The 13,498-nt window shown below is 42.0% G+C and overlaps 1 protein-coding gene across 1 annotated transcript in view; it reads left to right on the forward strand.

Annotated features, from left to right (window-relative positions):
• DNAH11 (dynein axonemal heavy chain 11) overlaps positions 1–13,498 on the forward strand; it is a 3,007,685-nt gene that overhangs the window by 587,377 nt on the left and 2,406,810 nt on the right. Inside the window, exon 7 of the mRNA XM_085631597.1 lies at positions 8,731–8,964. Within this exon, the coding sequence (XP_085487723.1) occupies positions 8,731–8,964 (234 nt within the window). The remainder of the gene's footprint in view (positions 1–8,730; positions 8,965–13,498) is intronic.

Below are 13,498 nucleotides of genomic sequence, written 5' to 3' on the forward strand. Positions count from 1 at the left end.
TCATCCAGCACACGTACACTCAATCTACGCACAGTTCATCACGGAAGCTTCTCCTTGCCCGTCCTACACCCTCTCACACCCCTCATGATCCGCTCATTAATTTCCCTTTTCCCCGCTTCAGTTTCTCCTCCCTCTTTACGATCTTTCCCTCTCCGCCCCGCAGTTCGTAGTTGATCCCATCGGCAGTTCAAACACCGATGCACTAGTTACACGAAACAGACGACTATATTGGTTGTGAGGGAAAAGCTACACGGGCAGTATAGGGGAGACAGAGTTGACCCTGGATAACACGGGACAAGTCGGCACAGATATGATGACATACATGATGGACTATCGGAACACAGCTGTTGGAGACATATGTTGTTGGTTATATCAGGAGGTTCCGATAATTGAGTGATTAATGCAACCGCCCACTGCAAGCCGAAATAATGATACACGATGATGCGCAAACATTATTAATCTGTACTACAGTTAAAATCCAATGTGGAAAGTTGTATGCAAAACCCTAATAAAAAAAATTAAAAAACATCTTATAAGTATAACTGCCCATGGGAACACAATAGGAATATAAAGTTTAGTATACTTGAACTCAAAATATAAAGATGTATCTTTTAGGATGGATGATTTTTACATTCTTTGTTTGAGAATACCACTTTTAGAAAGTGGTTTTTTTCTTGCTTAGCCTTCCGGTGTGCCTCTACTTAGTTTGTATATTGAATGTCTGGTTTTGGAGTGACCGGGGCTGGGGATGTGCATTCTCTTCAGACAACCACTTCGGGGGCGGGTGAGGTATGTCCTGCCCTTCCAAGGTGAGTCAGGGATGGGCAGAATTGTCCTGGGCTGCATTCAGAGTAGGAGGAGGAGATTTCTTTCACACCTGAATGGGGCTGGTCTGCCTTGGATTATGTGGTCTCCACCTCCTGCCAGGCAGCTGCACCTCAGAGGACAGAACTGGTTTTGGCTCAGCCAAGAACTTCTCTGACACCAGAGAGAAAAGAAAAATGGACTATTAAAAAGTGGGGTTCAGACCCTAGACTTTTAGATCACTTTTAGAATTCAAGAGGAACCTCTGCCAAGGAGAAGAGCTGGGAGAAGCTGGAGGAGAAGTACTGCCCTTTTGCTGTGTGCTGTCTGGGGTTGGCCTGCATTAGCTGTTTCTGTCAAGAGGAGTAACTGTGTGTGTATCCTGCTTGACAAAGTATCTCCAAGGGCTTAAGTTAGAGCTCGTCCTACTGTTCAAGAAGTATCAGGAACAGCAAAGACTTCACTATCCTTCTGGGCTCCATCTTTGGAACCACTGGTTTTAGTCACTGCAGAAAAAACGAGCAGCCGACTCTGTCACTGAGTCCATTGCTGGTTCCATGTCCTGAAGGCACAGCAGAAGGCACCGCCCCACCTCACACTGCATCCTTGGTCTCACCGACGCCGCTGAGCAATAGTCACAGAGCCGTTGCTTGTACGTGTCCTGTGAGCACCGCACTCCACCTCGCATCACTCTGTTGGACGTCACCGACACCATCACTGCTTGACCCAAACACCGACCTGCTCCGTCGCCTGCCTGCCAGCACCACATTGAGCACCTCCTCACTCCGCATCACACTGCGCCATTAAGTCACTGCAGGCTGCACCACTTCCACTTCACATCGCAACCACAACAGTTTCCCTGACCGACTTGTACCAGCAGGATTGTCCGCAATGAGTAAGGTACTGTCTACGAGTCTGTCGACTGTTTAGCTGGCCTGTACCGATGTGGTCGGCTGGAACTGTTAGTCTGTCATTTTCACTATCGTGGTAGCCCCGGACGGAGCTACCAACTTGGAAGAACTGTGTTTTTCAGTTATTCGTGCAAATTGAAGGTTATCTTGCAAAGTAATCATTTTACTGTACTGTATGTTGGATGTTTGTCATATTTGGTCTTTTTGGTTTAGATAAAGTCTTGCATATTTTTCTAAATTGGCGTGATGTCCATTTGTAGTGTTCTTACTGTGTTACTGTATGCATGCACAAATGCTTTTCACACTCTCTCTGAGATAAGCATGTCTGCTCGTGCCAAGCTACTAAGGGGGTGATCAGGTTTTTTTTTTTAGAAGTGCATCCCATTACCCTGACTAGTAAGAAGGTTTCCTACTTGGACAAAGGTGCAAACCATTGACAATTAGGGACCATTTCTAATATGCAGGGTACCAAAAGTATCTCTATTGCCGCCTCTCCTCTTTAACGTATATGTGATACTGGAGGATCTTGTAATATTCCAACATGTACAATTCCAGCTCAATGCCCAGCTCAGTAGCCATAAGGATTTACCAGCTACCTGAAACACAAATACCTTTGCATAGTAAGACAGTCACAGCAGCGTAAATGGCCCCAAAACTGAAATATTCAGATTGGGATAATCTGTTGACAACATCATACTTTACATCTGGCTGTGTAATTTTGAATGTACCCTCAGCACTACTCGAAGTTGCCAAAAGTCTTGAAGTGTGATTCAACACAGATCTGTGCTTCAAAATCTCAACTATGGTTAAAAATATCGACTTTTATCTCCAGTTTATATGATGGATCCTCCTGCTGTTCTAAATACTTCAGAGCTTTGATTTAATCAGTGTCTCCGTGAAGACCAGAATGTATTACTACAACATTATGTATTTCAGGGATCTAAAGAAAAATGTAATGAAATTACAGGCAGCAGCACTCAAGTTCAACTATAAAAATCAGAGATGTATGCTGATTTTCCGAAGCAAGGCTCGTGTGCATTTTGTTTTTTAGAATGCATTTTATTGCGTTTAATTGGAAAACTTAATTGCAGAAAACAGTACAACGTTGAATCACTCCAGGTACAAAATATTCCCCCCTGATTCCTCCCAAGAGCTCCCGTCCACCACTTCACCTCCCCAAACAGTTACTGCTCATTGCTCAGGAGGACGTCATGCCATCATCCCACTAATGTATGGATCTTCGCTTCAATCATAGCAGTCCGTGAATCTCCTGGTTCTCATATAATGCCCATATAGTCAGCCAATTTTCTCCAGATCTTAATATACTCATGGGGTCAACCCCTGGTTACATATATGGCCCTTTCCCTTCCCATGCACCAGTCTAGTCCTTGGCGCCGCTCTTTAGCAGCTTATATCCCTTTTAGCTACAGTCAATTCCAGTTTTAACAATGGTATGATATATCGGTCCGCGTAGAGATCTGTGGTGATGTGTAGAAGGACCTGTTTGGGGTCCTGTGGGATAGCCCCCCTGAACACTCTTCCTAGGCAGGAGAAAGTCCGCTTCAAGTATGATTCTAGTTTGCCGTGTGATCATTTGGCATGTAGGGGTGGATGTAACTAGCAGAGTTTCACTGTTCAGAATTCTGTGAAGTTAGATGAAAACCTTGCGATTTTCCATGGAGTTCCGCAAGTGGGCGGAATTAGTCACACCTCGCTGCTCATGCTGATTTGTAGCGCTGGGAGCTCGTTCCGCACTGAAAAATCATCCCACACACCACCACATTGCACGCCTGAGGGCACTGCTTGTCATGTTGATTTTGCTGCTGCTCGAGTAGCTTTTCTTCTCGAGCCGCAGCTTTTTGACCATGAAAGGTCGAGCGTACTCATGACCACCCGTATTGAGGAAATCTCACTGGGTGCTCTCCTAGCGACTGAAAATCGCAGTAGGGGTGCCAAATTTCAATCGCGCTTGAGAAAAAACTCTGCCACAAGCCAATTAGTGGAATTTGGCCAGAAGTGTGCTTCACATGCGTAATGCAGACTGGCTAAAACTCCATTGGCGTACTGGAATTTATTGCCCACCCCTAGTCGTATGCATGGCATCGCCTTCCTCAACTGTGTAACAGAGGCATGAGGGGAAGGACAGGACTCCCATCCTCCAGTCTTTTTCTTGTGAGGTCTACCTATGGACATATTTAAGCTGTATAACATGGAGACGTGTCGCTATTGCTGATTAGCAGGGTGAGGCTATCATCTCTTTGGGTTTCCAGGTCATGTTCCCATGTGGAGCGAAATGCCCCAAAAGTGTCCAGCATGTGATGTTTGAGTGTGCAATATATCTGTGTCACTTTGTGCTTGTGTGCATTGTTTATATCAAGTAACACTGAGCCCATCCAATTAGCTCACCGTCAACTTCTTTCTCTCTCACTGAAATTTGCCAATTGACGTTTACCAGCATACATGTAGAATCTGCACCTAGTGATAAGGTAAGCTATGTCACAGATTTGTGCTTCTAAGAAAGATACAAGTATTGTTAATAAGCCATGATAAAGCCACTGCTCTTGTTAAAGTTGGTAAGAAGAAAAAAAAGTTAGTAAGACTGTACTTTAGATACCTCAACTGCAATAGCACCTGGGCTCACTAGTTATATTTACAACCAGAGATGGCGATAGGCCCCAGTAGAGTATCTCTGACTCACCATTTTGTAGTGTGCCGAAGCTCCAAGCCTAAATTTCACAGGACATCAGCGGCTGTAAAAAGCAATATGCCTATTTGAGAATAGCTCAAGAGATGGAGTGGAACCCTGGCCATATATCCGTGGAACTACTATACATAATCTGCTGTTTGTAGAGGTGTGTGAAACAAAGAATTTCCAATATCTTGCTCTGTGGCCCGATACCTCCGGCCTTACAGCCCATCCACCACAGGGCTGTTAAGTCATAATATCCTCTCCTATTTACGGTGGGGTAAGCATTACTCTACTTCACTGCGTGTGACTACCTGCACATCAAGAACATTGGTTTTTTTTTCAAGAACAAACTCCCACTCTGTGTGCTTAATCACGAAACACAAAAAAGTTTGTCGAGTGGATGCACCAAGCATAGCTCCCGTTCGGCGAACTCTCCAGACTTCAAAGCAACAGCTGAATTGGCAGTTGTTCTAAAGGCTTTAGACATCTCCTCCAAGACCGCTGTGTTCTCTAAATAGGGCACCTCCTTTACTGGCCAAGGAGCTGAGGGCATATCCTGGGGTGATTAGTCGGCCACCTGCTAGGGTCTAAATGACCTGATAAACGTGCAATCGAAGTTTAAAAATTATTTATACTATTTTAGAAAGAGTTTCTGTCTTCAGTGGTAGATCTCTGTTTAAAAAAGCAACTAAATATGGATTGATGTTTTTGTTTGGACAAGATTTGTGATGGAGCAATGCTCCTAGAGGATCTCGTTGGTGTGGAGGAAGAAATCAGACCTGTTGTGAAAAATGACCTTGCAATTTAAATGTTATTATAGAAGTGTCCTCTCATTCTCATCTGGTCATAGAAGTTGTCCAAAAAATGTCAACAAATGCTCACAAATTGACATGAAATCCTTGTTGTGATGCGTGCTTGCACCAACATGCTGGAGATTGCACAGATCGTATTATTATGCAATATGCTCAGAGTGGGTCAGTTTAGGCAGTTCTTTTGTGAGAACAAGTGCCCTAGAAGTGGTCTCTGGTGCAGGGTATATAGTAAATGGGCAACATCTACAACTTGTCTCTATAAGAAACTTTATGACAATTCTTAGATTATGTAGACTTAGTTCCATATACCTAGTATGTAGAGAGTATGTTTTAGTCCATGTTTCTCATATGAGTAGAGGAATGTAGAGTGATTTTCTATCATCCATCCACACAGGAACGGACATCATTGGATTTCCCAGTATCCATTTGCACAGGCAGTGACATCACTAGATTCCCAAAACAACTGTCTCTAAAAGCAGCCAAGCAAGATGGCTCATTTCCATCATCCATCTGCACAGGAAAGGGGAAAGGACATCTTCACCCCATACAACCTACTTAATGGCGACCTCAGCAAGCCTATCTGCGCCTGGACCGCAGCCAGCACTTGGAGCCTTGGTCATTCCCCAGCTGTGACCCTCTGTGCCCTCAACCCCAGCTGCCGCTTTACACACTGCTGCCTAGTCACCCCCACACAGTCGAGGGAGCATTCTCCAGTATTTCCTGTAAATTTTAATGCACTTACCCACACCCAGCTTTCGCTGCATTGACTGCACCCAACACCCCTCTCTCTCATACTCGCACAGTCCTGCAACCACCTACACAGCACACTGCACTCACATGCATGCTTCTCAATACCCCCACTTACCAACCCAGCGACAGAGATATGGGACCTGCTTCATGACAATACCATGGACCTACTTTTCCTCATGGAAACCTGGCTGAGCTCTGCATCAGTACCTGGCATTATCACAGTCAACCCCTCAGGCTACAAGATGGCTATGCAAGACCGACTTCACAAGCCTAGAGGCAGAATCGCCATCATCCACAATCAGACCCAACCACAGCTAGAAACGGCCCTCATCACAGCCTCGCATGATATCCACATGACTTTGGTTGGAGGAGACATGGCGGCCCTCATCCTTATGGACCTCTTCAAAGTGTTTACCATGCCTACACAACATCGTAATCCAAGTATATGCAATCCGAAGATTCTGTTCCTTCCTGACTGGAAGGATCCAGTCAGTCAGTCTGGTACCGTACGCCTTGGATGCCCTATGACCTTATCTGTTGAGCTCTGCAGGTATCCTCTCTCAGCCTGACCCTCTTTAATGCATACATGAACCCTCTAGCCAGCCTCTTCTACTCTTAGGACATCAGCATCCTCTCCTACACCAATGACACACAACTCATTCTCTCCCTTACGGACAAGACACCAACTACCCAAATCAAGTTCATTGCCTGCATGACTGTAATTGCCTACTGAATGAAGCCCAATTGTCTGAATCTGAATGCCACAGAGCCTGAAATCACGATCATATTCATCATCGAAAGAAGTCTCAACATGACCACCCAAGTCAATGCCACCACCAGCTTATGCTCCTATATCCTGAAGATGCTGAGGAACATTTTCAAATAGCTCCCAATCAGCACCCAGAAAACTGTAATGCACGTCCTCATCACAAGCATGCTGGACGACCGGAACCCCATCTATGCCAAGATTAACAAAAAGCTCACCAGAAGGGTGTAGTCCATTCAGCACTCAGCTGCCAGAATCACTCTCCTCTCAACCTTCCATGCTGCACCCACATCATACCACACTTAAGGAGCTCCAGTGGCTTTCATACACAACTGAACACAATTCAAACTCCTCACTCACACTTTCAAGACACTTGATGACAGTGTCCCAACATATCTCAACAATCACATCTGTTTTCACAAATGTTCCAGACACCTCCACTCATCCATACTCATACTTGTGCACATTCCAGCACATAGAAAATCAGATCCGGAGGTTGAGCATTTTACATTGCTCCTAAAGCGTGGATCGACCTGCTGCTACACGTGAGCTTCCTCCTCACTTCTTGAATTCTTCAAGAAGCTGAAAACCTGGCTTTTCGGGTAGTTCCACTAGTCTTTAGGTTTGGCTAGACTCTCACGTGCTCCATGCCAGAATACCCTTTTGGGTGATGGTGAACTCTACTAATCTGTGTAAAAAAATAACATACAACACAGAGCAATTGACTTCTCTTATTTCTCAGTTTTCTTTGTCTCAATCAAGATTCCGAGCAAGTTTAGGCATCTGCCCATGTAATGAAATAGTCTGTATCATTGGAAAATCCCTTACCTGACCTCTGAAATCAGAGTGTGTTCAAAACATGATGAATTGTCCATGATTTCCAATAAATACTTCAATCTTCTTTGCATATAGGGTTTCAGCAATCTTATAAAAAGGCTTTGTGAGGTTAACACTGATCTGAGCCGGCCCACGAAGAAGCCAAACATTTCTCCCAAAGTGCTGTTCTCGGTAGTCTCCTCAGATGGAATGAACGTCAATTTACCCAAATGGCATGGATAGCAAATTGACATTAGGCCTGATGTCAATTTGCTATCCATGACCTCAATTGACTCTATAGGTGGTGATATATTTTCCAGTCCTTAGGCCTCATCCTTCAACTTGGTGCTGAGGAGAAATAGGGAGAGTTAAAAATACAAATGGTAATCTTCAAACCCATTTTACTTTGTGTCTCTTTTTCTGCATTCATGACTTCTGAGACCAAGGATAGAAAGGGCAATTCTGTGGATACCCAGTAGCAAACCAGGGGTATCACCTGCTGCTAGCCCCAGATAGATAAAATGTATGTACAGAATAGTAAAGCAAAATGTTCCTACCAAATTGCTCTGCGGATGAATTAGACCTCTTGTGGAGACCTTCTTGCAAATGTTCATGAGGGCATATTGCCTATGGCTTCAAAATAATTCATATTGTAGTACAATTGCTGGGACTAATACTGAACCCTAGATGTTTAGCCTTCTGGCATACAGTGAATCCATCTGGATTCATCGTGAATTGGCCCCCTTTCTACATATCTATGGTGTCTTCTCGAATACCAACTACTGCTATTGTTGAAGAATCCAGACTCCAGGTTTCCTATGGGCATTTTGTATGCCCACCAAATGAAGTTGAGACATTTCTAGGAACTCAGGCAACTCATACTGAGTGATGTTCATTAATATCATATTAAAAGATACTAATGGGTGATACTACTGCAATCAATACAGTGCATATTCCGTTTTTTAGAAACTGCAGAAATTTACTTTTGAAAACATCCACACTGAAGGATATTTCAGTGCTCAAAGCCATTGTAATCAGTGTGATGTCTAAACAAGTGCACAAGTATGCAGCTTGAAACAATGCATTTCGCAAGGCACCACAATGTTTTCACTTTAAAAATTAATGTTTAAAGATCCATACATTGTAATTTTTCGCTTAATGTAATCTTTGTTTTATTTCTAGGCTATAATCTACCTGTCTCCTGAAGACCTCCTGAAAGGGGAAACTGAAGAAATGTTAGAGCATGTGCAAATCACAGTAAATGTTATCAAGACCTTTAAACATTCATTCCTCCTTCACAGAGGGAGACTGGCAAAATACTTCATCAACGGCAACACATTTAGACCATGGGACTTCAAATCACATTTGGTGTTTGCGAGGCTTGACAGGTTTCTTGGACAACTGCTTAAGATTGAGGTAGTTATCACACTGTATAACTTTATAATTTCTGTATAAATATCATGAAAGGGAACTGATGTAGCCGCATGTCCGGCTGACAAAAGTAATGAGACTCAAATATTAACTGTAATTTCACAGCTTTCACGTTTTCAGTAAGAATGTGTGATTTAGTGGGACATTTCAATCCCTTGTGTAACGCGTTGAGTGATGCATTTTTTGGTAGCAATTGTAAAAGACCACATGTGCAGTTCAGAAAAGAATGGTAAAACCAGAAGTACCTGGATTGGATAGAACAATCGGGATTAGGTACTCGCAAGTAACAATGGACAACTTGAGATTTTTTTTTTTTTTAATTGTCCTGTGTCAAGTCTCCATTTACCTTTCCCACTTTTAGGAGTTCATTCCTTTTTTTTAAAATATTTTTTTTATTTTCATCATCACAAGTGACACATAAGTACTATAATGCAAGAACATAAAATAAAAAAAAAAGGAAAAAGTTTTACATCACCTTAATAATAAATCAAAAGAACAGAAAGAATTACAAGGAGAAAGAGAGCGACAATCATAAATTAGTCAAAGAGGACAATATAAGCAAAGTTTCATATAATACTTGAATAGTATAAAGTTATATAATCAAAAAGACATAGGTCGCCACAGTACTTCAAGTTTGACTAAAGAACGAGTTCCCCTAGCCTTTGCTAGGGCAGCCTCTAAACCATAAATTTCTTTAATTATGACCCAACAATCCTCAACCAACGAAGGTGTGGGAGAAATCCATACCCTGGCTATAGTTAATCTCGCAGAAGCCATCAGAATTGAAAAAAGACGTGCTATAGCTGGATTATTCTCCCTATATCCCAACATAATTTCTAAGTCAGTAAGTGGTTTATCCAACCCAAGTTTAGACTGTAATAGTTGTTCCATTTTCTGCCAGAAAACCGTCAATGCTGGGCATGATATAAACATGTGTAGTAAATTAGCAGCATATAATCCACATTTAGGGCAGTGTTTTTTATCACCCATCACATTTCCTTGGGCCCATTTAGCTATTTTAGCCGGTGTATAATACAACATACAGACAGTACGTAATTGCTGAAGTTGCAGATTAACAGAATGGACCGACTCTTTCAAATTCCCTAATGCTTGTTTGATCATGCTGGGTGAGACCGCTATGCACAAAGTTTGACTCCAACATTCGGCTAATTTTTTGCTACCATCCAATTTAAAACCATGTAAATGTGTATACATCAGCCCTATTAGAGATTTGGTCTTTCTTCCATATATACAATCCCAAACGTTTGACTGCATAAACTCAGTTGTCCCAAGATTTGAAGTCAAGTAGTCTCTTACTTGCAGATATTTTTTAAAAAAAATGTGATGGTAAATTATAAATTAGACACAAATTTTCAAATGATTTGATTCCTTTCTCATTATAAATCTCGCCCAAACATGTAATTCCATACTTAGCCCAAGATTTACCAGCCTGATCCTGAAAAACCTCGGGAAAAAGAGGATTCCTCCACAATGGGCATTTGTTATGAAATATTAATAATTTACACTTAGAAAACATATCTCTCCAAATATACACAGTATCCCTCACAGTCTTAAACTTAACTCTTTTGAAGTAATTAGGGTCATTTATTCCATACAAAAACATATCCCGTTGATTACCTAAAATAAACTTAAAGAATGAATCTGTCTGGTCCAAACCCAACAAACAACGAAAACGTCCGGTAAATGAGGCCCAGAAATACATTTTGAAGTCCGCGAAACCTAGTCCGCCTTGTTCTTATGAGGATTTAAGTAGCTCAATTGCCCTCCTAGGTTTCTTATAGCCCCATATAAAGCTACTACAGATACCCTCAAGTTTTTAAAAAAAAGTATTAGGAATTTTCAAAGGAATTGAACGAAATAGATATGAAAATTTGGGAAGTATATTCATTTTAATTAAGTTACATCTGCCAAGCAGTCCTAAGGGAAGCCTATGCCAGACTTTGAACAACTTAGTAATTGCCTGTAAGAGTGGTACATAATTAAGATCATTAATCTGATTAACTTTAGCTGTTATCTTTACCCCTAGATAGGTCACGGTTGTATATGCCCCAGGAATAGATTTGTGGATCCCGGCTGTAGTAAGCACTTGAGTTTTATTAACATTTAATTTATAGCCTGAAACATTACCATATTTCTCAGCTTCTTGCTTAATCCTCATCACAGCCTCACTTGGATTAATTGCATAGACCGCTATATCGTCAGCATATGCCGTGAGTTTGAGTTTGAGAGTACCCGATTCCAGCGGATTAATGTATGCACAAGATTGTAAGGTACGTAAAAATGGCTCAATGCATAAGGCAAAAAGTAGTGGAGACAGAGGTCAACCCTGTCTAGTCCCACATAAAATCCTAAACGATGCTGATCGGGATCCCATATAGGAGAGATTGGCTTGTGGATTACAATATAAGGCCTGTATGTAAAATTGAAACTGCGTACCTATACCAATCTTAGATAGCACTGCCCATAAAAACTCCCACCTTACACGGTTGAACGCTTTTTCGACGTCTAATAAAATCATTCCAAAATCTATTTTTCTTTGCTCTGCATAGTCGAATGCTCCAATAGCCATATTCACGTGAGCAGTGGTATCCCTCCCTAGTATAAATCCGTGTCTCACTAACTATAACGTCCCTGAAACCTGTGGCTTTTTCAGTGAATTTCTAAGGTTTTTTAAATGCTAATTTCTAACTATAACATCCCTAAAAGCTATGTTTTTTTCAGTGAATATATATATATATATATATATATATATATATATATATATATATACACACACACACGTGATGCTGTTTCCAAAATATATAATATAACATGTGTTGTATCTCTTTTAAGGAAGCCTGCTTAAAAGTTTGATAAGCAAACCCTCAAACACTTTTAAATAACCGGCATATTTATCTCCAGTCTGGATCTTGCAGTAGCCTTCCATCTGTGGTTCAGAATATGTTGCGAGCAGTTGTTTGTTTTCTCTGTCTCCTAGGTCTCACGTTGTACCATGACAGGTGCAAGTAGCTCCCCATGTCCTGTATTTGCCTAACATTCTGGTAATTGTAGTTTGTCATACAAGTGCAGAATTAGAGATACCACAGAGCAAGAGAGAAAAACAGAATGAGATCAGTTCAGGCATAGAACCAGAAAACATAAAATGTCTGTTTCTTCTTAGCCACAGTGTTGTATGTAGCGAACTGATGGCATAAAAAGCATTGTTTTGTTGAAAAGAAGCATTCCCACCAGACCACTGAGAGATACAGGCGGGTGATCGATATGATGTTAAGTGAAACATGCCACATTACTAAGGAACTGCTTTGCATATCTTCATAGGGTAACTGGAAACGCTCAAAAGCGTCTGTGCTCTATCCAGGCAGTAGTCAGCAGGCCTTAAGGAGCACAACACTTTATTAACAGACAACATACAGGCTGGGGCGTCAGCAGGGATAGGTTGGGTGCCCTCATGGGTCCTATGTTGTACATGTCCTGCGCTGTCATTGCAGCCCTCTACCTCATCAGAAAACCGACTCTACAGAGATGAGGGCTGGAACGCATATGTCACCTGGAATAGCAGGTTGGTGCTGCCCAGTAGTGCCACGCTCACCACTGTAGTGAGTCTCTCAAGTCAGAATCCACAGTCATGTGTCTTTGGCCGGAGGATCTATCCTTGCGGTGGTGACTGGGTTAGCAGAGGAAGGGTTGGCTCTCTACTCAGGGTATCCCCTGATATGGTCTTCCCTTTTAAGAGGCTGAGGGACTCTCTAACTGTGCCACCTAGGTCCCATGTGTGACCACAATGCATCATTTTTATCAGACCTCAAGATTCTGTGGCTTGATCATGGGAGAAAAAGTAGATTGCAGCCCTCTCCATCAATCACAGCAGAAGCATTCATCTCCCCTGACAACCACCCAACCTCGTCTTAACTCGGAGCATAACCGCATCATCAGCTGCAGATGAAGCGCTTCATCCACTGACACTTCTGTCTTCATGTTCAGCACTCGTAGTAGTAAAAGGGCTATATACAAATGATTCTAATGCAACTGCTACAACTCCGACTTACAAGACATAATATTTCAATAGGGTAATGGTGTAAAATTGCCCCATTTGGTAGTTCAGCCGCTGATCAGGTATACTTTTTTTTTTAACCAATTCTGAATTAGATTCATCTTGATGTTACAAAGACATGTCAATACCAGTCAGATCAATGTGATATAGACCGTTACAGTAAATCCATCCCAGGTTCCTTGTATGTATTGCAATAAAGATAATTTGGAATGAGTAATTGGTCCACAATATGAACACATGAACATATATAACCTGTAGGTCATAACTGCTGAAGTCGTATGCAATAGATAAATCCATTCAGAGTACTGTTGTTGCCCATTCCACTGTCCACCCTAAGTATGTTTTATTGTGATTTACAGAGGTCATGAAGTAGAGTCAGATTTGTGAACCAAGGAGGTGTCACTGAGGAATTTAGTATCGGTTGGGGGGTTCACCAGAGGTGTTTAG

This window comes from Triturus cristatus, chromosome 10, assembly GCF_964204655.1.
Source record: "Triturus cristatus chromosome 10, aTriCri1.1, whole genome shotgun sequence".
Taxonomy (NCBI): domain Eukaryota; kingdom Metazoa; phylum Chordata; class Amphibia; order Caudata; family Salamandridae; genus Triturus; species Triturus cristatus.